General features: G+C 44.9%; 1 protein-coding gene across 4 annotated transcripts in view; it reads left to right on the top strand.

Annotated features, from left to right (window-relative positions):
* Positions 1–26,827, top strand: part of LOC126191140 (inactive dipeptidyl peptidase 10) — a 1,759,372-nt gene that overhangs the window by 1,657,849 nt on the left and 74,696 nt on the right. For all 4 annotated transcript variants that reach the window (XM_049931893.1, XM_049931895.1, XM_049931894.1 and 1 more), the window contains exon 14: positions 23,527–23,765. In XM_049931893.1, the coding sequence (XP_049787850.1) occupies positions 23,527–23,765 (239 nt within the window). The remainder of the gene's footprint in view (positions 1–23,526; positions 23,766–26,827) is intronic.

Below are 26,827 nucleotides of genomic sequence, written 5' to 3'. Positions count from 1 at the left end.
TTCGTCGCACAGCAAATTTCCATCAATATCTGAGTTCATGTTGACAGTTAATTTTTCTCGTAATTTAGAACAGCATTGTATTAGTTCTTCTTTATTTTGATTTTTTTAATGTCAAACAAGAAACTCCACGTCGCAGAAAATTCTTGCATCTGTTCAAATCTTTCTTTCATGGATATGTGCACGGTGTCCTACAGTGCATTGAAAAACTCTACTTTAAACTTCTTTTTTGGGTCAGTTATTTGATCATCAACAACCTCTTCACCCGGCCTGCGTTTAATACGTCTTAATCGCATTTGTGGTTTAAATGATGGCTGCGTATCAAGATCCGAAGCCAGTTCAGTTGCTGTTACAATAGCTTGTTCGAAATCTGTTTGTCTATATGTTTCCAAATAAGAGCAACATTTGTCAAGGATTCCCATGAACTCGACAAAGTTGATTGTGGGTGACTGACTTGCTTTACTCACAACGTTAATTTGAAACAGAACATCATACCATGTCACGAGAAAAACAATGAAGCTGAAGTCTTTTAATTGTCCTCCTAGTGTTGACGCTTCGTGTGACACCGCAGCATCGCTTTGTTCAGTAGCATCGGCCAAGGAAACCAAAGCGTCATGCATTTCGCATAATTGATAACGGACCGCTTTGACGCTATCAATTCGAGCTTCCCAGCGTGTGTCACTTACATTTTTCAGGGTGTATATCTTCAAATGGTCGGTCAAAATTTTCCATCTATTTACCGATCCAGCAAATAGATTAAACATTTTTTGTAACATTCCGAACAGTGTCACGGATTTTACTGATGATTTTGCCGCATCACACAATACCAAATTATAACTATGGCATCCACATGGCACAAAAAAAGCTAGTGGATTTAACTTCTTAATTCTGTTCTGGACGCCTTTATTTTTCCCCTTCATGTTTGCGCCGTTATCGTAGCCCTGTCCTCTGCAGTCATTAATGTTAAGGTCAAGATCACTCAATGTTTTTAAAATGCTTTCTGTGAGACCTTCACCGGTTGTATCATCTATTTGCGAAAATGAGAAGAAATGTTCTTTTACACTTGCGCCATCCTCTGTTATGTCGGCGCATCTTAAAGTTATCGAAAGTTGTTCTTTGTGGCTTATATCTGGAGTACAGTCAGCTATGATTGCATAATACTTTGAACCCTTTATGCGGGATACGATTGTAGACATAACGTGTGATGCCATGAGTTCTATTAATTCATTTTGTATATTTTTGCCGCAATAATGGTCAGCCAAATCACCACTCAATGCCAGTCTGACGTGCTCTTCCATGATTGGATCAAACTTTGCCAATAACTGTACAAGACCTAAGAATTTTCCATTATTTGGGGTAAATAATTTATCTGATAACCCTCTGAATACCGTATTATTTTCAGCCAAATACAAAGTAATAAGCATCAATCTTTGAAGCACATTGCTCCATCGTAAACTTTCTTTAGAAATTAGCTTTTGTTCTTCCTTGTCAATAGTTAATCCAGCTTTAAACCTGATTTCAGCTTCAGTCCATTGAGTAAATGCTTTTTTGTGGTTAGGACTATTTTCATGCAGTTCCAGAGCTTCACTTAAATGTTTCCAATTTCTGAAACCCACAGTGGTAGTCAAATTAGTAGTTGATTTTAAATCAAACAGTCGACAACAAAAGCAAAAGACACTGTCGTTTGATACAGAATAAACTAGCCACCGTCGTCTGATAGTTTCTTCGTTTGATAGTTTTCTTGTATAATGAGTTGAAGAGAAATGACGCCCATTTTCATCTTTTGGAAAGTTATTTAGACATACTTGTGAGGGTCCACATATTATAATGCGATCTATATCTCTAGCATTAAGTACTTTTGGCCACGTACCTTCATCAGAAACATTGTATTCTTTTATTTCAAGAACGTTGATACTTTCATCGACCACAGATGTAATGTGTTGATTTTGACTTGGAGAAATATCAGAGGATTCATGCAAAGATGTACTGCGCTGGTCAATTTGATCACCTTCAATAGGTGATTGTATATTTTTTGTGTATAATTGTTCACAGTCTGAAGAAATATTTACTGATACATGGACTTTTGATTCAATATCTGAAGTATTTGCCTTAGAATTTCCTTTAAGGTACTTATAAATATTCATGTGCTTTTTAGTTTCTTCAAGAACTTTTTCTTTTTCAGCTTTTCTTTTCCGATTTTCTGAACCAGAAAGCTTTTTTTTAATCATTTCCTTCTCTTCTGGCATGATTTAATAATTTGACAAATTATTGCTTGGACACTGCTCTATTTCGCGACCACAATATTCGATCTATGATAAATAAAGAAATTCACCTATCAGTAGACGTAACTAGAAAAAAACCTGAACTGAAAGAATGTTTTTCGCACTTACCAGAAAATTAAAATGTTGACACAGTCACGACACTCGTTTCACTCACAATTATTCAGCCACGAAAACATGACCGCTGCCTCCGACTCTGACTGACAATTACTGACATGCGGGTGCAAATCGTAGCGCTGCCAACATATGCAGTCTAACAAACATTGTGTGGCGCTGTATTATTTCAGTACGGTAGGGGAGAATTCTCTATGAATGAAGTGCACGCATTGCATGATCTATTAATTAATGTACATGAGTCATTAAGTCACAAATATTCGATATAAATACATTCGTATTAATTAAATCATAATGTAATGTATATTTCACAGTCTGTATTTTCTTTTATTTGGAGCGACCGGTAGTTTCTGTTGTGAAGTTGTGAACGAGAGATGGTACGGCTGCATGGGCTCTTCCTTGTTGCAGTTCTTGAAACAAATAAGAGAGGCGCTTTGGTAGAGCCCGTGCTAGCCCGCGTCAAACATGGATGGTTGCAGACAATACGAAGATTGCATTCAGCATGATTTCTCTTCTGCTACCCCGAATTAATCGCGCATTCGTGAGATTAGTGACGTATGTTGAATGAGACTGAATAATATTTTAGTTTCGCGAAATGGGTGATTGTAAATTGTAATTTTTTTTTACATGCGTTTAGTACGTGGCGCCCCTTGGGCCCCGGCGCCCTGGGCGACCGCCCGGGTCGCCCCACCCTAAAGCCGGCGCTGCTGTTACGCCTGATATACTACAGAGAGTGTGGAACGAGTTGGAGTATCGGGTTGATATTGCTCGAGTGTCTGGAGGGAGCCATATTGAACATCTCTGAACTTGTTTTTGAGTGAAAAAAAAACCTTTTTAAATACTCTTCGTAATGATGTATAACAGAAGGTTATATTATGTTTCTTCCATTAAATACACATTTTTAAAGTTGTGGTATTCTTTTTGGATCACCCTGTATGACATAAATGGCATAGATATGTGTCCGCCATATTCGATTCAACACTACACACTTCGCCTACAACTGAAGGGGTCAGTCCCATTTTATATTTCTTAGCGAGACTTGGTTACGTTTTGGTAATGGCGTGTAACCACATGGCTCTAACTTCTTTCTTTCTTGGGGCCTTTGTCCAGCTTCAGCGAGGGGTCGGCGTGCTACTGTCGATTTGGCAGAGTTATTTGCAGAGGGCTGCCACATGTCCTTCCTGCCGCCACCTCGAACCCCTCGGGACGGAATTAGTGCACCCCACCTGTCTGCGTCTACTGTAAGCCATGGAATAGTACGAACGTTGTCAAATGTCTGCAAGTCGTGTAACTAAAGCAGAACTTGTGGACCAGCGTGGTGTTTACCTAGCGGGATGTGGAAAACCACCTAAAACCCACATCCAGGCTCGCTGGCGTACCGGTCCTCCTCGGTAGTCCGCCGGCGCGCCTACCCGAGTCCAGAAAGCAGCGCATTAGCGCTCTCAGCTACCCTGGTGGGTAACCACGTGGCTCTAATGTATACTGGTAAAATCTTCATCTGAACGTTTCTACAAATTTGAGGCCAACTCTTTTGAGGATGTGTGATTGTAGTAGGATGCTTAGCAGGGCAACTGATAAACTGCTGATAGACCGTGTTGCTATTGCAGGACTAGGATGTGAGTAGTGCACAGTGCCAGTTCTGGCACCAAAGTACATAACCTAAAACATCATCGAATTCCCGCATCCTCCCCCCTCCACATCTCTGACAAAGGTCAGCTACCACATCCCTGTGGAAGTAGGGTTCCTGTGTTAAGTGTAAGTTGGCAGCAAGTTCAAAAATCCAAGATGGCACACCGTCATGCTGGAATTCAAAATGACAATCATTTCATAGTGGCATAGGCTCTATGGCGTCAGATATCCAGAGTTATCCCCTTGCACCAGACGATGTTTGTTTCCCCCACAGATTCAAGCCTGTGGTGCTGGAACAAGGGCAGTGTCATATCCCTCCCCCCCCCCCCCCCTGTATTATTTCTAGTAAAAAAAGTGTTTCCTCTCCAGGTCCTGGCCACTCTTTTAGTCAGTCGATGCCAGTCTGAGGTTGATGACGTTTTCCACCCAATGGGTAGTACCCAGTCTTCTAGCGTACTTTCAGCGACATGAAAAATCACTTAACATGTTTTCCCCCAACTATTCAATATAGGTACTGGGTTCCCCTTGTTTCTTATCCATCACCTGCCCCAAACTATAGTCCAGCTGACCAATACTCAAACAATTCCCCTCACCCCTCTGACATCATAGTTTAAATAATTAAGTTTGCAGCTGACTTGTCTTAAGATCCATCCAGGCTCATGATCTGCTATGAGTCAGATCAGCCAGCCATGCAGAATCATATTGGACCATGAGCAATGAGCCCCACTCGTCCTGTAGTTGCACCACCATCTGTCAGTGACAGCTCTCATGTGAAGTGGAGGATAGAAGTTATGATCTGTCTAGGAAGTATGCTGTCTCTGTTAGTGCTTCAGCTACCCCCACAGGCCTCAAGTCAAAATGAAGAGAAACATAAAAAAATACAGGAAGTACACTTGTACCATATTGAAAAATGACAGAGGAATTCATGTAAGATGAAAATAATCTATAACCCACACGCATTTTCTGTTTAGAAATTGAAAAATAAAGAATGCACACTCGTTCTCCCAGTTGTGGACACTTGTGCAGTAGCTCAAAGACAAAAAAATGATTAGGAAGAGGTACTATGGAATTAAATTCGCACGGTGGTTAGATCATCGACAGTGACATAGCAAGACACCATAGAGTCGTCAATCACGTGAACTTCTACATACCAGGCATTTAGCAATAACATTTGTGAGCTACATGTGTAGTGACGAGGTGAACTGTAACCATCAAAACTGCTGTAAATTCATATGACAGGAAAGAACGACATTTAAATGAGAGTAGCTGTCTCTAACCATTTTGCATGAGCTATTTCATGACAAAACTCAACTTCCTTCACAACAGAGTGTAGCGCCAGCTGACGGCAGATGACTCTATCCATTACCAGCGACTCAGCAAAGTCCAATCTACAGACTAAACGTCAAATAAAGATGTCCAGTGAGTGACAATACATGCCTTCCTGTCTATAAACACTTCCCGGTCTATGGCAGCCGCTACTCATGGCTCACATAGCCCCCCACCCACATACCACAGTTGGCTGGCAGTGTTACTACTAGCACTGTATCCATCTGCTGGAACGAATATGAACGTTATAGGTTGAGAACGCAACCAGAGGTCTGTTGGGAAATCACGCACTTATGTCAGGCGTCACTAGCACAGTAGAGTGTTACTGCAAGCCAGCATGGGAAATGAAGGTGCCTCGCGATTGTTCCTTACGTGCACTCATTTTATATATGATCTACACAAGTCTTATACAACGCGACGCTGTTGACATGCCAATGTAGGAAGTCTATTTCCAACGCAAACAAAACATTTATAGGTTTCTGGAGATGTAACAGCTTCCAAAATTCACATCCCATTACAGCTCGGAAATTATGCTGTATTCACATCATTCCTAAAAAATAACCTTCACCAACGGTAACTGCATGTGACAAAACAGTGTCTTACGAGAGCAACAGTCAGTTCCCCTCTTACACATGACATTTCAACACGAAAACAGTCACTAGAGTCATACGCCAGTCCACAATGCACGCTGTATGAACATCGAATATAATCTCAGAATGAATTAAATTTGTACCTGATAAAGGGTAATGTCAGTCTCCAGGTGTAGTCCTATGCTTTTATAACGAATATTGTACCGACAACACTGATTTTAGCGTTGAAAATAGTTAATCAAAAAAATCACTGAAATGAGAACCCATCCTTAAAGACAGCGCGACATTTGCTAGGAACCTTTCAAACTAATCATAAAACCGACATGATATTCTGTATTTTGCTCATATGGAACTGTATATAACACAGACCAGACGTCAGAAACACTCACTTTATATTCCAAAACACCATATATGGATTCCCCAATAGCAGTCTGTAGTGGACAGTACAGTTCCCACTGGTTTACAACATCCAAACGCTTAAAATTACTTGGCAGAGAGCGCCCAACATAAAAGGGCACATAATCGATATTCAATTGCTCCATTTGACAGAAACAGGAATGGAAACGACAAGCAGTGACATAAGCTATACTATACAATGTGTTGCACGAACACTTGCAGAGTATACATACTCATAGTTGCTTTCTAAGGTTTGAGCCTTAGCAGAAACAGGGTCAATATCTTTAACAACACACACCACAGACAACGCAAAACACCACACCACACACACCACATCTCACAGAATCCGCAGCTCGTGGTCTCGCGGTCGCGGTCTCGCTTCCCGAGCATGGGGTCCCGGGTTCGATTCCGGGCGGGGTCAGGGTTTTTCAACTGCCTCGAGATGACTAGGTGTTTGTGTTGTCCTCATCATTTCATCATCATTCATGAAAGGGGCGAGATTTGACTGAGCAACGGTTGGGAAATTGTACAGGCGCTGATAACCGCGCAGTTGAGCGCCCCACAAACCAAATATCATCATCATCATCATCACCACATCTCAGAGCAACCACACACCACACTCTACAGCACACCACACCATACACAACAGCACCCTACACACCACATGTCACATTACACCAGACAGCACGCAACACAACATTTCCAAAGGATCAAAATCGAGTCTCAGTCCATCACACAGTTTTAATCGGCCATGAAGCTGTATATCAGCGCACGCTCTGTTGCAGAGTGAGAGAATTTCATCCTCGATACACCCTCGAGGCTGTGGCTAAGCCATGTCTCCACAATATCTGTTCTTCCAGGAGTGGTAGTCCTGCAATTTTCGCTGGAGAGCTTCTGTGAAGTTTGGAAGGTAGGAGATGAGATACTGGTGGAAGTAAAGTTGTGAGGAGAGGTCGTGAGTCATGCTTAGGTAGCACAGGCGGTAGACGACTTGCCCGCAAAAGGCAAAGATCCCAAGTTCAAGTCTCGGTCCGGCACACAGTTTTAACTTGCCAAGAACATTTAGACTGTAAGAGTGCTTGTACAGGAAAATGTGCTGTAGTTCATGGAGACATGTGGGTCACTGGGCCGCAGTTCATTGAGTATTAGTGGTTGCAAAAGTAGTGTAGTACAAGTAAACTCAATAGATTTGAACAATAGGCCTCATGGCAAACTCAGTAGAATAGATTCATATCATAGGTTGCAATAGGTTCCCGAGGATTTATAGTAGTAAATTCATAACTACAGATTCTCAACCAGCTGCACCATAATGCCCCAAATAATCTTTCGATGCGTAACAGTATTACTTTTAACTAACACGGGTTTTTTGTGTGACAGAAATACAAAACGTTAATCGCCAGTGATAATGAAATAGATATGACATTTAACTCCAATCACCATTCCCATAAACTGAATGTGATCTAACGTCTGGCCTAAACTGCATGTTTAAGTGATTCCTCACATAAATTATCAGTGTTTTATGTTGCACATTTCTAGCAGATTTATATCCACCACTCACCCCTTGCGTCCAGGATTATCAGCTACCAAAAATACACTGGAGCAGTGTTAACCATAAATCAAAGCTACAATGAGCTCTTGATCTGATGGCAATCCTATAAGAACTTACTTAATGTTGCAGGGAGTAACACCACATTCATTGGTGCACTATGTGATGCTAGTGACGTGATACTGGAGCTAGTGTAAACACAGCGTCTGGAAACAATAATGTGTATCATGAAGCTTGTCTGGAAACAGTTCTGCTCAAATATATTTTTGGTGGCTGGTAATCCTGGACACTAGGGGTGAATGGTGAAAATGTACAACAAAAACACTGACAATTTGTATGATGATTCACTTAATCATGCTGTCTAGCCCAGACATTAGATCACATTCATTTTATGGGAATGGTGGTTGGAGTTAAATGTCATATCTATTTCATTATCCATTTCCCATCACACCAAGATGTACCTACAGTGTTAGTTAAAAATAATATTGTCACCCACCAAAAGAGTGTATGGGGCATCGTGGTACAGCTGGCTGAGAATCCATGTTTACAAATATGCTACTACAGCTAGTCAAGAAGCTATTGCAATCTAAAGTAGTAATCACCTTTACTAAATTCTCCATTGGACCTATTGTTTCAATCTCTTGAATGTACTACTGCTACTACTACTACATCAACTTAGCCACAGTGACCCACACATCTGTATGAAATATTGTAACCATTTTCCTGTAAAAGCATCCTTACAGTTCATCAGAAATGACATAATTCCCCTTAAGGCATTTGTAACGTGTGCTCTCTGGTATGGTGTGTGTAATTTATGGTGTGTAGTTGTAACATTACGAGTCAAGATAGCTGTAACGGAAATTGAATACCGTAAAGTAATCATTAAAAACGCACGCCGCGCGATTTAATTGAATAGCATAAAGTTATCATTAAAACCGCACGCCGCGCGATTTGTGACGATTTGGTTGGTCATAATAGTAGTAACATGCTTTTGAATACAATTAAAATATAACGGCGATACCTGTTTAGTGTTATTGGAAACAATATGTAGTAAATTAATGAGTAAGGTAGCCGATCCTATAAGAAGAGGTGAAATTGGGCATATTAAGGTGTTTTACTTTATGTCGACTAAGCCCATAATACGGCGTCTTTTTGTCCGTTTACTCTTAGAAAAAAAAACAAATAAGTAACGAAGTGCTAATTGTGCGTTGTGAAAAATATAGGGGCGAATTTTAAATAGCTACAGTGTATAATCAGACTAACAAATGGACATTCAGTTACGCGAAATAGCGGACAGCGAAGTGTGGTCATTAAATTGAGTACACCTACAGGGCGGTCAATTCCGGGATAAGTCTATTCGCATCTCACGAGGGACGCGGTATTGAGACCGGTTTTTTTTAATTATACCACGGAGAGCGTGCTTCAATTTATAAAAAGGAGAAAAGATGTATCATTATCATTAACTGTTGGTGTTAAGCAACCAAAACTGTTCATCAAAGGGTTTCGGTGAATGAGTGGTGAATGCGAAATGAAACTGTGAAAGAAGTTATGTTAAATAAAGCAGAAGAGACAAGACAGTTTGGTCGTATCTGTTATTATTCCATAAACCGTAACATTTCTTCTCGTTGTACGAAGCCCTTATAGACGATCGTTATGACCATTTGCTTTGAAGGGATCTCGTTACGAGTTAAGTTTTGGGGACCTGGTCAACAGGGGATAGTTCGTAGATCTTAACTACTGCAGCTATTCTGGAATCAGGTGCTACCGTGACCGTTGTGTGTTGTCAATGGCTTAAGATCATCATATCTCATGCTCTAAGATCGACGCGCCTTTCCTCTTGGTATAACGGTGTCTCACGGTAACAACGACAACGCCGACGGCGAAGGAAGATACGGTAGATAGTGTTGTTATAGTGTGGTGCAGTGTGTGTTGTGTGGTGTTAGTTTTGTAGAGTGTGTTAGGTGGTGTGGTAATTACTGTGTTTTGTGTTGAGGTATGGTGTGGTGTCTGCCATGTAAGATTGTGTGGTTTGTGGTGTGTGAGCAGTGATGTGTGATGTATGTGGTGTATGCTGTGTATGCTATGTGAGTGTTCTGGATGTGTGATGTGTGGTTTCTGGTGTGTATTGAGTGTGGTGTGTAACATGTTGTGTGTAGTGCATTATGTGGTTTATGCTGAGACCTGATGTGGTGTTTTCTGGCTCATGGACAGTGTTATGTGGTGTGTGGTGAGGTATGGTGAGGTATGTGGCAGGTGTGATTGTGTGGTATGTGGAATGTGTTGTGTATGGTATGTTAATTGTGGTGTGTGGTGTAGATGGTGAGTTATGTCTATTGTGTGTATGTTGGGTATTGTGTGTGCTGTGGGAGTTGTGTTGTTTGTATGATGTATGGCTTCTGATAAGTTGTGTGTGATGTGTGTGGTATGTCATCTGTGTTGTGTTGTGTGGTGCATGGTGTGACTTGGGGTGCGTTGTCTATGGTGGGCTGTGGTGGTTGGTCAGTGGCATGTTGAATGTGTATACTGTGTGAGGTACGGCGTGGCATCATATATGGTGTGCTTTGTGGCATGTTGTGGTGTTTGTGTGTGATATGTATTGTGGTGTGGCTTAATGTGTGGTGTCTGGTTTGTGGTGAGATGTGGTATGTAGTGAGGTGTGATGTGTGTAGTGTTAATGTCTTTTATGCTGCTTATGCTAAGCCTCAAATCTTAGGAAGGCAATTAAATATACTCTGCAAGCCTTATAAGTCTTCATACAATGCATCACAGAGTATATTTTACATCACTGCTAATTGTACCTTTTCCTACCCCACTCACAAATGGAGCAGTGGGACAATTATTATGTGCCTCTATGTGTTAGGTGTTCTCTCTCAAATAACTATAAGCATTCAAGTGTTGTGAACTTGAGCGCCATGTACCCTACAATATGAATTGCTAGGGAGAGAGTGAATGTATGGTGGACATACCTTAAATTGTCCTGTGACTATGTTGTGAAGTATGTATTGAAACATAAAGTCTGTGTTCTTGACTTCTGGTGTATGTTACGTATAGTCCCAAGATGTCACCACATGAACAAAATACAGAATATCATATCGGATTTGTGATTGGACTGAAGTGTTTCTAACAAATAGAATGCTGTTTTTCATGGTGGTTACAAATTTCATCAATTTTTATATTAAGTTCACTGTTTTCAGTGCGAAATTCAATGTTCTTGGTACAGCACTCGTTTTAAAATTATAAGGCTCTACCTGAAAGTGACTTTACACTTCTTTAAGTATAAATTTCACTGATTTCAGGACTATATTCACCGTTATTAAAGGGTAAACTGTGGTCTGGCGTCTGAAACTGGTAACTGTACTTCGTGTTAAAATGCTGTGTATAACAAGGAACCTGTAAAGGGTTTGTTCCAGACAGAATGGAAAATGTATATGGTGTACAGGGCAGTAGCTTCACGCTCTTGAAGTTTCCGACCATAATTTATGAAAACTTGCTAGCTGAATGCATGCCAAGCGCTGGAAATAGATTTTCTACATACTAATAGCATCATATTCCAGACGAGTAGTGTAGGACGTCTGGGCATCCTAGCAGCGACTGCCTTGTACTTGGAAGTGGTTATACACTCCTGGAAATGGAAAAAAGAACACATTGTCACCGGTGTGTCAGACCCACCATGCTTGCTCCGGACACTGCGAGAGGGCTGTACAAGCAATGATCACACGCACGGCACAGCGGACACACCAGGAACCGCGGTGTTGGCCGTCGAATGGCGCTAGCTGCGCAGCATTTGTGCACCGCCGCCGTCAGTGTCAGCCAGTTTGCCGTGGCATACGGAGCTCCATCGCAGTCTTTAACACTGGTAGCATGCCGCGACAGCGTGGACGTGAACCGTATGTGCAGTTGACGGACTTTGAGCGAGGGCGTATAGTGGGCATGCGGGAGGCCGGCTGGACGTACCGCCGAATTGCTCAACACGTGGGGCGTGAGGTCTCCACAGTACATCGATGTTGTCGCCAGTGGTCGGCGGAAGGTGCACGTGCCCGTCGACCTGGGACCGGACCGCAGCGACGCACGGATGCACGCCAAGACCGTAGGATCCTACGCAGTGCCGTAGGGGACCGCACCGCCACTTCCCAGCAAATTAGGGACACTGTTGCTCCTGGGGTATCGGCGAGGACCATTCGCAACCGTCTCCATGAAGCTGGGCTACGGTCCCGCACACCGTTAGGCCGTCTTCCGCTCACGCCCCAACATCGTGCAGCCCGCCTCCAGTGGTGTCGCGACAGGCGTGAATGGAGGGACGAATGGAGACGTGTCGTCTTCAGCGATGAGAGTCGCTTCTGCCTTGGTGCCAATGATGGTCGTATGCGTGTTTGGCGCCGTGCAGGTGAGCGCCACAATCAGGACTGCATACGACCGAGGCACACAGGGCCAACACCCGGCATCATGGTGTGGGGAGCGATCTCCTACACTGGCCGTACACCACTGGTGATCGTCGAGGGGACACTGAATAGTGCACGGTTCATCCAAACCGTCATCGAACCCATCGTTCTACCATTCCTAGACCGGCAAGGGAACTTGCTGTTCCAACAGGACAATGCACGTTCGCATGTATCCCGTGCCACCCAACGTGCTCTAGAAGGTGTAAGTCAACTACCCTGGCCAGCAAGATCTCCGGATCTGTCCCCCATTGAGCATGTTTGGGACTGGATGAAGCGTCGTCTCACGCGGTCTGCACGTCCAGCACGAACGCTGGTCCAACTGAGGCGCCTGGTGGAAATGGCATGGCAAGCCGTTCCACAGGACTACATCCAGCATCTCTACGATCGTCTCCATGGGAGAATAGCAGCCTGCATTGCTGCGAAAGGTGGATATACACTGTACTAGTGCCGACATTGTGCATGCTCTGTTGCCTGTGTCTATGTGCCTGTGGTTCTGTCAGTGTGATCATGTGATGTATCTGACCCCAGGAATGTGTCAATAAAGTTTCCCCTTGCTGGGACAATGAATTCACGGTGTTCTTATTTCAATTTGCAGGAGTGTATGCTCTGAGATCCTGCTGCATATTAACCTAATGGGCCTTTAATTTAGTGGATTACTCCTATTACCTTCCAGACATCTCCGAAAGAACAGACATCACGCTTTCATATAATCAGTATGCCTACTGGGGAAATGGATCAAGGTTCTTCAGTGCGGATGCACAATTGCGTCCGACATCCTGTGGACACCTCAGAGTAGAGAACATGGAGGAAGTGCACAGGGAATGCGGATAGATGGCGCTCGATGTGAGTCTCAATCGGCCGCGAAGCCCAGATAGTCCGCGCAGTTGCGATTACGCGGTGACCCGGATGGCGCATCTGCTAGTAAGCAGGACATCCCGGGTTCGAATCCCAGTCCGGTGCACATTTTAACCCGTCGCCGCCGATGCCGCATAATGTCCCGAAGCACCTGACAGTACTGACTTCCTCTCCGCCTTCATTTACAAGTAGTCTATCACAGCTGCGGATTGTGCATGGTGTGGGGCCTTTCGGACATGAACACGACCCACTTGGAGTAACAAAGGACACATCAAGATACGAAGGACTAAAGCAGTAAGCAGTGAAGTCTACATGTTCATTACAATGTATGAAGAGGAGGTTATCGCATGTCCTACATTGGAGTTCGAATCTTTTCATCCAGGTAGCAGTGGACATGTTAAGAACTGTCCACAACCCAAACGAATAGTCGACCGAACTCTATATGAGTATTTACCTACAAGAATAATTAAAAAATGATGAGACCAACGCAGCCCGCATCTCGTGGTCGTGCGGTAGCGTTCTCACTTCCCACGCCCGGGTTCCCGCGTTCGATTCCCGGCGGGGTCAGGGATTTTCTCTGCCTCGTGATGGCTGGGTGTTGTGTGCTGTCCTTAGGTTAGTTAGGTTTAAGTAGTTCTAAGTTCTAGGGGACTGATGACCATAGATGTCAAGTCCCATAGTGCTCAGAGCCATTTGAACCATTTTTGATGAGACCAACGCACTTGGCATACATAAAATACAGGGGAAATTTTTCAAACTACAGCACCTAATGCAGAATATACACAAAAAGTATAAATCCGCATATCGTGACGTGACAAAAGTTATGGGATACCTCCTAACAGCCTGTCGGACTTCCTGTTGCCTGGTGCAAAGCACCCGACGTCCCATGGAGTCAACAAGTCAGTGAAAGGCACTTGCAGAAATAACGAGTCGTGCTGCCTTTATAGTGGTCCATAACTGCGAAAGTGTTGCCAGTGCAAGATTTTGTTCACGAACTGATCTCTCGATTATGTCCCATAAACGTTCGGAAGGTGGCCAGATCGTACGCTCTAATTGTCCAGAATGTTATTCAAACCAGTCGCCAACAGTTGTGACCTGGAGACATGTTGCATTGTCATCCACAATAATTTCATTGTTGTTTGGGAACAGGGTGTCCATAAATGGTTGCAAATGGTCTCCGAACGTGACTATTTCCAGTGAATGATCGTTTCATTTGGGTCAGAGGACAAAGTCCATTCCATATCAATATAGCCCACACCATTATGGAGCCACCACCAGCTTGCACAGTGCCTTGTTGAGGGGTCCAAGGCTTCGTGGGGTCTGGAACCCCACGATCAGCTCTTCTCAACTGGGACTCATCTGACCAGGCCCGGTTTTCAGGTCGTCTAGGGTCCAACCGATATGGTCACTAGCACAGGCGAGGCTCTTTAGGTGATGCCGTTCCGTCAGCAGAGGCATTCGCGCCGATCGTCTGCTGCCGTAGCCAATTAACGGCAGATTTCCCCGTACTATCATAACGGATATGTACGTCGTACGTCCCACACTGATTTATGCTGTTATTTCATGCAGTGTTGCTTGTCTGTTAGCACTGACAATTGAACACAAACATTGCTGCTCTCGGTCGTTAAGTGATGATCATCGGCCACTGCGTTGTCCTCGGTGAGAGGTAATGCCTGAAATCTGGTATTCTCAGCACACTCTTGATACTGTGGATCTCGGAATATTGAACTGCCAAACGATTTCCGATGTGAAATGTCCCATGCGTTTAGCTCCAATTACCATTCCAGCATGGCGCGAAAGAGTGATTCAATCTTACTGGGTCATGTTTACGGGGCAGACTCCAAGCTCCTGTGCTTCCCCCGATCGAGCATAAAAGTGAAGTATTTTGTGGGAAGGCTATACACAGCTGCACCGGAGCCACCACGCGAGTAGGACTTGTAAGTGTGTGAGAAAGGTGATAACTTTGGAGCTCATGGTTAATTCCGTATCGGGGGACTTGTTATATAATGAAAAGGCGATTGTACAGTAAGGAATCGGCAATAGTAAACTCACATAACCTCGTGATAGAAGAGCGGATGCAATTGTAATGTGTATGCGACCAGAATGAGTAGGTACGTGATACTTGAATGTAAAGTGGAAACAATTAACTGTGTCGTACTAAAGTGTTCTCACATTACATTCTCTTCATTATTATTAGAATATTTTGGAAGGGAATCAATTATACAAGAGTGTGGGAAAAGAAACAGTGTATGCGTCGTAGGCTCACGGTCAAAAATTTAGTTATTGACGCATGTACCTTGGGAGTAAGTTCGCTCTCCAAAACTGGCTACTCATGACTGTCCAATGCCTAATTTTTAATCAGCCACATTATAGCAAGTAATAACAAACTACAAATCGATAAATAGTATGGAAGCAGCTTACAGGTCTCAGGGCCTTTTGAATGCCCTGTCACATTCTTCACAGGATTTGCGAGTGAATTAGCTCCACTCCTGACCACAATTCACCGAAGTTCGCTTAGGTAGAGATGAATTGCCTGTTACTACAAGTAATCACAGGTCACAACTCTCGTTTTACTACAAAAAAAAAGAAATAGCAATGAGCCACGGAACTACCGACGTGTATCAAAAATGGTTCAAATGGCTCCGAGCAGTATGCGACTTAACTTCTTAGGTCATCAGTCGCCTAGAACTTAGAACTAATTAAACCTAACTAACCTAAGGACATCACACACATCCATGCCCGAGGCAGGATTCGAACCTGCGACCGTAGCGGTCGCTCGGCTCCAGACTGTAGCGCCTAGACCCGCACGGCCACTCCGGCCGGCGTCGTGTATCACTCACATCTACTCATAGTAGCAACCTAGAAGATATTCCGAGTTCGACATCATAACTTAAACAGAACACAAAGCGATTAACTATTCATACTTCTCCCTTCTTGGATCCAAGAGACCCCCAATGGTTTTGGTACTGAGAAGGAATAATGAAAGTAAGAATTGACAGAATGTTTCCATACACCCGTCCAGTTTCATCGCAAACGGTCAGACAGACACCAACTTAACTCGTATCGATGTCTCGAAGTAAATAAATTTTGCAGAGAGCGGAGTTTTCGTATGGCGGTCGCTATACATATTGCTCACCATTAAAGTTGTAACATCATGGATGTGGCATGTAAAAAACGTCTATTTGGTCTGAAGCGTACTACTTTCTTGGGTACATAAGCGTCATTAGTATTCTACTGCAAGCGATCAGACTATGTAGAGACAATGCCACTGGACACAATAGTGGCACAACACCGTCTTTTCTACATCTACATTTACATACAAAGATTACGCAGCGGATTTTTCATCCAGAAATCGCATGTAAATTTCGTTTGTGTGTGAGAAGATCGTGTTACGTGTCGTGAAAGAAAGACAAAAATGCACCATCATATGTCGGAGTTCGACAGCCCAAGGACCATGGCTAATCGAGACTTTGGTCAATTGTTTCGCGATGTTCCTGCTTACATTGGTCGGGATGGCACGACTCTGATGCCAATAGTCTCAATATGGAATCCATAAGTTTGAGAGAGCCGTACTCAACGTTACGCGAGATCTCAGTGCCTCCACGAAACTAGGGTCCGTGGGGGAGGACATGTTGTTCCCTCGGCCCTGAAGTATAGTACGGTGAGTTGGGGAGCGGGCTTGTTTGCAGGCAAGACAGGTATCGACCATTGTTGCAACATCTCTTGACACAGCCACTGGACACTATAGTGGCACCACATCGTCTTTTCTACATCTACATCGGTACTCCGCAAGCCAGTGTATGGTGCGTGGCGGAGGGTAGCCTGTGCTACTGGAAGTCATTTCCATTCCTGTCCACTCTCAAACAGAGCAAGGAAAAACGACTATCTACATGCCTCCGTTTGAGCCCTGATTTCTCTAATCTTCATTGTCGTTGCGTGAAATTTACGTTGGCGGACGTAGAATCGTTCTACAGCCAGTCTCAAACGCCAGCTCTCTAAATTTTCTCAGTAGTGCTCCTCGAAAAGAGTTTCACCTTACCTCCAGTGATACCCATTTGTGTTCCTGAAGCATCTCCATAACGCTTGCGTTTTGTTCGAGTCTAACACATGTAGCAACCCGGTTCTGAGTAACTTCGATATCTTTCTTTAATCCGACCTTTCGGAGATCCCAAATACTGGAGTAGTACTTAACAGTGGGTCGCACTTGTGTCCTACATGCGGTCTCCTTTACAAGTGGACCACACTTCCCTAAAGGTCTCCCAGTAAACCGAAGTCAAAAATTCGGCTACCCTACTAAATCCGTAGGCCTACGTGCTCATTCCATTTCACACTGCTTTGCAACGTTACGCCTAGATATTTAATCGCTGTGAGTCTGTCAAGCGGCACAATACTAATACTGTACTCGAACATTATGGGTTTCTTTTTCCTACTCATCTGCGTTAGCTCACTTTTTTTTCGTTTAGAGCTAGCCACCATTCATTACACTAACTAGAAATGTCTACGTCATATTGTATCCTCTTGCAGTCGCTCAACGACAACACCTTCCCACACACCAGCGCATCACGATTAAATTGCCGCAGGATGCTGCTCATCCAATCCGCCAGATCATTCATGTACGTAGAAAATAATGGCAGTCCTATCTCGCTTCCCTAGGGCACTCCTGACGGAACTGCCGTCTCTGATGAACACTCGCCGTCGAGGATAACATGCTGTGTTCTGTTAGTTAAAAAGTCTTCGAGCGACTCAATTACCTGGGAACCTGTTACGTATGCTCGTACCTCCTTTAAATGTCGACAGTATGGAACCATGTCAAATGCCTTAGGGAAACCTGCGAATATGGAATCCGCCTGTTACCCTTCATCCACGGTTCACAGGATTCCATGCGAGAAAAGAGCAAGCTGAGTTTGGTACCAGCAATACTTTCTAAAACCGCGCTAATTTGTGGACAGAAGGTATCCGTTTAGACGAAATTTATTATATTCGAACTGACTACACGTTCAAATCGATGTTAAAGATATTAGTCTGTAATTCTGCAGGTCCGTTCTTTTACCCTTCTTAATCACTGGAGTCAACCTGCGCTGTTTTCCAGACGCTCGGAACTCTGGGCTGGGCGAGAGATTCGCGATAAATGCAAGCTGAGTAAGGGACCAATGCTATAGAGTACTCTTTGTAACACCGAAGTGGGATTCCATCAGGTCCTGACGACTTGTCTGCTTTCAACTCTCAGTTGTTTCTCTACACCTGGGATGCCTATTACTATGTCCTCCATATGGTAGTCTGTGCGACCGTCAAATGACGGTATGTTTGTACTGTTCTCCTGAGTGAACGATTTCTTAAATGCGCAATTTAAAACTTCGGCTTTACTTTTGCCTTGTTCTACTGGCGCACTAGTTTCGTCAACGAGGGACTGGATAGAAGCCTTAGACCCACATAGAGGTTTTACGTAGGTCCAGAACTTTCTCGAGCTGTCGGCGAGAGCTATTGGTAAGGTATGACGATGGTAGTTATTGTAAAATTCCTGCATCGGTGTTTTCACAGACGCACGAATTTCTGCTAACTTTTTCCTGTCGTCATTTTCGGGTTCTCATTGGACCGAAATTACAAAAGCCTTAGCTTCCATAGTATTTTTCGTCTTCTCAGACAAGTCTTCCATGTTTACTGGTTTCTGACAGGTGCCAGTATCTCGGATAACAGAGAGCGATCCTTCTCCAAATCCGTTACCGTGTTAACTAGTGAAGTACGTGCATCCATCTCACCTTGCAAGGAGAACTCACGTCGTTGGGTTTGCAGTAGATTAAAATTACACTGTATCGGGAACGAGCCATTAAGTGATTTGCGCTGGAGCTATTTTCTCGAGTGGGTGCGCAGTACCGTATTTGGAGCCCGGGAAGCCAGCCGGCAGCACTACCCTCCGGGTTGTCTCGGGAAACTTCTTCAATCAATTACTTCCAAATGTTTCATTTTCAAGATTTCTATGCAAATGCTTTGCGAAAAACTTGTCAGTTGTAACTATAAAGTATTTTGGATTTGGGTTGAATATGCAGGTAGTATATCTATGCTGAGGACATATTTTCTACGTGTTACCAGCTGAAAAATTGAAGCAAGATGATTCATTATTGGAAATATTTGATTTCGGATCCTTGCTGAAAAAAAGTGAAGCAAGGTGATTCGTTATTGGAAATACACTCCTGGAAATTGAAATAAGAACACCGTGAATTCATTGTCCCAGGAAGGGGAAACTTTATTGACACATTCCTGGGGTCAGATACATCACATGATCACACTGACAGAACCACAGGCACATAGACACAGGCAACAGAGCATGCACAATGTCGGCACTAGTACAGTGTATATCCACCTTTCGCAGCAATGCAGGCTGCTATTCTCCCATGGAGACGATCGTAGAGATGCTGGATGTAGTCCTGTGGAACGGCTTGCCATGCCATTTCCACCTGGCGCCTCAGTTGGACCAGCGTTCGTGCTGGACGTGCAGACCGCGTGAGACGACGCTTCATCCAGTCCCAAACATGCTCAATGGGGGACAGATCCGGAGATCTTGCTGGCCAGAGTAGTTGACTTACACCTTCTAGAGCACGTTGGGTGGCACGGGATACATGCGGACGTGCATTGTCCTGTTGGAACAGCAAGTTCCCTTGCCGGTCTAGGAATGGTAGAACGATGGGTTCGATGACGGTTTGGATGTACCGTGCACTATTCAGTGTCCCCTCGACGATCACCAGTGGTGTACGGCCAGTGTAGGAGATCGCTCCCCACACCATGATGCCGGGTGTTGGCCCTGTGTGCCTCGGTCGTATGCAGTCCTGATTGTGGCGCTCACCTGCACGGCGCCAAACACGCATACGACCATCATTGGCACCAAGGCAGAAGCGACTCTCATCGCTGAAGACGACACGTCTCCATTCGTCCCTCCATTCACGCTTGTCGCGACACCACTGGAGGCGGGCTGCACGATGTTGGGGCGTGAGCGGAAGACGGCCTAACGGTGTGCGGGACCGTAGCCTAGCTTCATGGAGACGGTTGCGAATGGTCCTCGCCGATACCCCAGAAGCAACAGTGTCCCTAACTTGCTGGGAAGTGGCGGTGCGGTCCCCTACGGCACTGCGTAGGATCCTACGGTCTTGGCGTGCATCCGTGCGTCGCTGCGGTCCGGTCCCAGGTCGACGGGCACGTGCACCTTCCGCCGACCACTGGCGACAACATCGATGTACTGTGGAGACCTCACGCCCCACGTGTTGAGCAATTCGGCGGTACGTCCACCCGGCCTCCCGCATGCCCACTATACGCCCTCGCTCAAAGTCCGTCAACTGCACATACGGTTCACGTCCACGCTGTCGCGGCATGCTACCAGTGTTAAAGACTGCGATGGAGCTCCGTATGCCACGGCAAACTGGCTGACACTGACGGCGGCGGTGCACAAATGCTGCGCAGCTAGCGCCATTCGACGGCCAACACCGCGGTTCCTGGTGTGTCCGCTGTGCCGTGCGTGTGATCATTGCTTGTACAGCCCTCTCGCAGTGTCCGGAGCAAGTATGGTGGGTCTGACACACCGGTGTCAATGTGTTCTTTTTTCCATTTCCAGGAGTGTATTTGATTTCGGATCCTTGTTGAAAAAACAAATATTGAGATTTTGTGTTAACTTGATATTTCACAAGGCTGGGGAAATTAGCGTACTGAAAACACTACATACAATGTCTGATACATCGGAATGATGTAAAGTTAAAATAAAGGTATCAAATACGATTATTTTAAGGTTATCAGTCTTCTGACTGGTTTGATGTCAGCCGCATGTACATCCTGTCCTGTGACTACCCCTGCATCTCAGAATAACATCTGCACACAACGTCCTCCAGTAATTGTTGGATGTATCCCAGTCTCTGTCTTCCCTACAGTTTTCCCGTCTATGCCTGCCTGTACTACCATAAAAGCTGTTCATCGCTGTTGTTCCCCGCTGTCTTAACACATTCCCCATCATCCTGTTCGTTCGTGTAGCCAGTGTTTTCCAGACGTTCCTTTCCTAGCCGTTTCTGTACAGAACGTCCTCACTTCTTACCTTACCAGTCCAATTAATTTTCAGAACCTTTTCGGAACACCACGTAACAAGTACTTCAGTTCTCTTCTTTTCCGGTTGTACGATAGTCCATGATTCACTTCCATGCAATGCTGTACTCCAGGCTCCCACTCTCAGCAATTTATCAGACAAATAATACCCATGTTTTACACTACAGGATTTCTTTAAGTGAGGAATTCCACCTTTTCCTGCGCTAGTCTGCTCATTATAGCGTCCTTACTTCTTTCGTCACGTATTATTTCGCTTCCGAGATCGTAGAATCTTTTCACTTCGTCTAGTATTTGGTCCCCAATTTCCATTTTGAGTCTATCATTAATCTCATTTCTGCCACTCCTAATTACTTTCGTCTTTTTATGGTTTGGCAACGGCCTTGCCACAGTGGATACACCGGTTCCCGTCAGATCACCGAAGTTAAGCGCTGTCTGGCGTGGCCGGCTGTTGGATGGGTGACCATCCGGGCCGCCATGCACTGTTGCCGTTTTTCTGGGTGCACTCAGCCTCGTGATGTCGATTGAGGAGCTACTCGACCGAACAGTAGCGGCTCCGGTCAAAGAAAACCTGAAACGTCCCCTTAGATTAATTATACACTACTGTGCTTAAACTGACACACAATATTTTTAGCGCAACGCAATCTGACTATCAAAAATCCCTACAAAAGAATGGCCCTGACTAACATTAAACTATATCTTTCACAAATCACTTACCTCACAAAAATCTTCATTACTCGAACTACTGCAATACAGCGAGCGCCACTACTGCCAGCTAAATAAAAGATTTAAACTACGGAAGGGACTAACTACTGATAGGCATAGTTATCAATTGAAAGATGTTAATAGAGAACAAACAATGTATTTACCTTAATAATCATAATATATATGCCATCCAGTCTTACAAATTTCAAATCTCCGCCATTTCTCTCCCCACATCCACCACTGCTGGCGGCTCACCTCCAAGTGCGCAACGCTACGCGCTGTTCACATCCAGCTGCCCAACACTACAATGGCAGACAACAATGCAAACTAACCACAGACTGCACACAGCACAGCCAGTGATTTTCATACCGAGCGCTACGTAACGTTGCCGATAAGAAAACATAAACAGCCTACTTACATAACCCCCATGCTCCCCACAAAAAATTTTACATATTGTTTTGGGCAGTGGCCAATAATGATTTGATAAAATTTTTCATAATTACAATAACAAAGAAATCAAATGCACACACTTATTGATACAATGTTGGTCAAAAGTTAAAATTTTCTCACAGTCCATAAAGACAGTCCAGATTGTTCATCACAGTAAAATAGCAGTGTTTTTCTCAAAGTCTGAGCAGTAGAAGAAAATGCACACGGAAGTAGTGGATTTCCATGCAGTATTGAAGAAGTAGTGTTGTCCTTCCAACGAAAAGACAGTGCTGACTCTTGACATGCAGACAGGTAATGGGCCACAACAGAGCAAACCCACCGCAGAGTCAGTCGAAGTTTTGACGAATACTGGTAGGTAGGTCATCACAGAGTAGACCCACTGTAGTCCTGGTAGAGATTACGGTATTGGTGGGCCACCAGAGGCGCAGACCCACTGCAGTTCTTGTAGAAATAATGGTACTGGTGAGTCAGCAAAGGTGTAGACCCACTTTAGTCCTTGTAGAAATAATGGTATTGGTGGGTCATCAAAGGTGTAGACCCACTGTAGTCCTTGTAGAAATGGCCAGCAGCCATCTGCTGCGACTGTGCAGGTGCACAATCACCATCGAAGAGTCAGCACAGCCAGTGATTTTCATACCGAGCGCTACGTAACGTTGCCGATAAGAAAACATAAACAGCCTACTTACAAACCATCATAACGACCGGGAGAGCGGTGTGCTGACCACACGCCCCTCCTATCCGCATCCTCAGCTGAGGATACACGGCGGTCGGATGGTCCCGGTGGGCCACATGTGGCCTGATGACGGAGTGCTTCTTATGGTTTACTCTGAATACGTATTTGAGTTCATTAGAGCGTTCATTCCATTCAACAAATCCTCTTACTGTTTCTCACATTCATCGAAGATAGCGATTACTGACATCCTTTTACCATGAATTTCAGGTCCGTTCCTGAATCTTTCTCTTACTTACGCCATTTCTTATTTGATGAATAGTCGGAACAGTGGGGCGCAAGGTCTGCCCCCCTGCCTAGAGTGTCCTCCGCCGCCTCTCGAGCGTCCACCCCGCAGCTGCGGTGTTACAGCCCAACGGCGGTGACGGCCGTGCCGTGCGGTGTGGTGTTGCAGTGCGAGGGCCCCGGGCTGCCGCTGGCCGGCGTGCACGACGCGGTCACGCACCGGCTGCAGCGCGTGCTGTTCGACACGCGGCCCTGGAGGACCCGCCGGCTGGACGAGCTGGCGCTGCCGCAGCGGCAGAGCTTCGAGGTGCCCCTGCAGCAGGGCTACCGCGCCCACGTGCAGCTGCTGCTGCCGCCCTCCTGGCGCGCCGAGCTGCGCGACGCCGCCTTCCCCGTCCTCGTAGAAGTGTAAGTAGCGCACTGCACCGACCTACACTCCGTCACTGCCTACCGCACCCACTTGGAGCAGCTGCTGCCGTCCTCCTGGCCTGGTGTGCCGAGCTCTGTGACACCGCCTTACTCTTCCTTGTAGAAGTAGAAGTGCCGCACTACACTCACCTACACTACACTACACTCACAACTGGCTACCATGCACACGTCCATCTGCTGCTGCCACCCTCCTGGTGTGCTGAGTTGGGCGACGCCGTCTTCCTCATCCTCACAGAAGTGTAAGTACCGCACTACACTAACCTAAACTACACTACACTCCATCAATGGCTACCGCGCCCACATCGAGCTACTGCCGCACTCCTTACATCCCGAGTTGGGTGACATGGCCATCCCCTTCCTCATAGAAGTGTAAGTACCATGCTACACTAACTTATACTGCACTACATAGTTCTCTACACCTCTAACATAGCAATCTAATGACCATATGTTTAGCTTTTGCTGGATCATTGTTTGCGTGTGTCGGAGAAGTCGACATTTCGAAGTTTCTACGACGAAATGATGACCACACACCTAAAGGACAAACTTGACAGCACCGATGTCATAAAATAGCAGAAAAGTATTTCAAATAATTAACAAAATAGCACAAGAAAAGAAAACAATAAAGCAACTCATTTATACACAATAGCTTTTTAACAAAAAGGACGAAGCAAATCAATCTGTAAAATCATTGTTGAAAATATTGCTGTAAGTCATGCACAGACATGTCAACTGACAGATAGGGAGGGGGGAGACATTGGTAGCGCTGAAAGAGGACTTTTAGAGCAGAAGTTGTGCCATTTTAAATATCGAACTTGTGAAGGATAAAAGAATAAGACAGGTTGGTTATAGGAACTAGCAAGACACTAAACGATGCTATAAGAAACAAAAGAACTATTATGGCGAGGCTGTCTAGACGGGTGAGATGACGACGCGGGCAAAAACGAAGTTGAAGGTAGACTCCACAAGAGGAAAGCGAGGGATGCTGCCCACAAATTGCATGGAAGGAAAGTTTCGACGGGGGAACGATGATCAGAGACCTAATGGAAGGAGAGTGGCTGCATATAAATACACTGAAGCGCTAAAGAAGCTGGTGTAGGCACGCGTATTCAAATACAGAGATATGTAAACAGGCAGAATACGTCGTTGCGGTCAGCAACGCCTATATAAAACAACAAGTGTCTGGACACTTTTTAGATCGTTTACTGCTGCTACAATGGCACGTTATCAAGACATAAGTACATTTGAACGTGGTGTTATAGTCGGCGCAAGAGCTATGGGACACAGCATCTCCGAGATGGCGATGAGGCGTCGATTTTCCCGTATGACCATTTCACGAATGTACTGTGAATATCGGGAATACGGTAAAACATCAAATCTCAAACACCGCTGCGACGGAAAAAGATCCTGCAACAACAGGGGACTGAAGAGAATCGTTCAACGTGACAGAAGTGAAACCCTTCCGCAAATTGCTGCAGATTTCAGTGCTGGGGCATCAACAAATGTAAGTGTGCGCAACATTCAACGAAACATCATCGATATGGGCTTTCGGAGCCGAAGGCCAACTCGTGTACCCTTGATGACTGTACATCACAAAGCTGTACGCCTCGCCTGGGCCCTTCTACAATGGACCGTTGAGGACTGGAAGCATGTTGGCTGGTAAGACGAGTCTCGTTTCAAATTGAATAGAGCTGACGGAAGTGGACCCTGCAAGTCAGCAGGGTTCAAACTGATGGAGGCTCTGTAATGGCGTGGGGCGTATATAGTTGGGCCCCTGATACGTCTACATACGACTCTGACAGTTGACACATACGTAAATATCCTCTCTCATCACCTGCATCCATTCATGTCCATTGTACATTACAACGGACATGGACAATTCCAGGAGGACAATGCGACAACCCACACGTCCAGAATTGCTACAGACTGGCTCCAGGAACACTCTTCTGAGTTTAAACACGACTGCTGGTCACCAAACGCCCAAACATAAAAATTATAGAGCATATCTGCGATACCTTGCAGAGTGCTGTTCAGAAGAGATCACCCCCACGTATTCATACAGTTTTATGAATAGCCCTGCAGGATTCATGGTGTCAGTTCCTTCCAGCACTACTTCAGACGTTAGTCGAGTCCATGACACATCGTTTTGCGGCACATCTGCGTGCTCGCGAGGGCCCTGCACGATATTAGGCAGGTCCACCAGTTTCTTTGTCACTTAGGTGTATTTCATCGGCATTCCAAAGTACTGGTTTTTCATCCATTAATTATGACCCGATACTTTCGTATCAGGAAAAGCACGGAGCTCATAATCTAGTGAAAAAATTACGTGTTTTAATTCCGCACCAAGTCCGTCACAAATATGTTGACTTATTTTGACAAAATTTGTGCATTTTTTGAGAAATTAGCACCGTATATTCCTTTTCTTCTAGTTATGGGCACTAAAACTATCAAAATAGCTTATCATCAGCCCTAGGACGTCGCAACACTTTTCATTTACGAATAAAGTTAATAGAGGTAGTCATTATGTTTTCATTATCGTCTCGAGTGAATAATATTACGTCATTAATCTGTTGTTTGTTTGCCGGAAATCGTCTGCAGTCCGTTTACGCATTGAAATTCTCACGCCTCAGTGCCGTAGCCCGTGGCACGCTGCTAGAGAAACCAAAACAAAATGATGCGGTAATTAGCTTTTGTTCGTTTGAAGGGAACAGGGCTGCAACAATCCATGCTGAGTGTATGGCAAGAATTCACCACCGTACGATAGAGTCGTCATGTGGCGTAATGGTTTGTAGTGTGGTCATCCAAGTCCGAGTAACGAAAGCGAAGTACCAGGAATCACAAGAGAAGCGAAGGCATAAGTGTTCGAAAACAGGCGTATCGCAAGCGAACCTGTAGAAGAAAAAGTGAAAATCAATTGTGGATCAGTTTTCAACATGTTACACGATATATTGAACACGACATAGGTCGCAGCCCTCTGGGTTCCGCAACCGCTCACACTATTTCAAAAATCTACTGACCTGAAGCAGTAGCGAAAGCGTTGCAGC

Source organism: Schistocerca cancellata, chromosome 6 (genome assembly GCF_023864275.1).
Source record: "Schistocerca cancellata isolate TAMUIC-IGC-003103 chromosome 6, iqSchCanc2.1, whole genome shotgun sequence".
NCBI classification, from domain to species: domain Eukaryota; kingdom Metazoa; phylum Arthropoda; class Insecta; order Orthoptera; family Acrididae; genus Schistocerca; species Schistocerca cancellata.
This window is presented reverse-complemented; position numbering and strand designations above follow the sequence as displayed.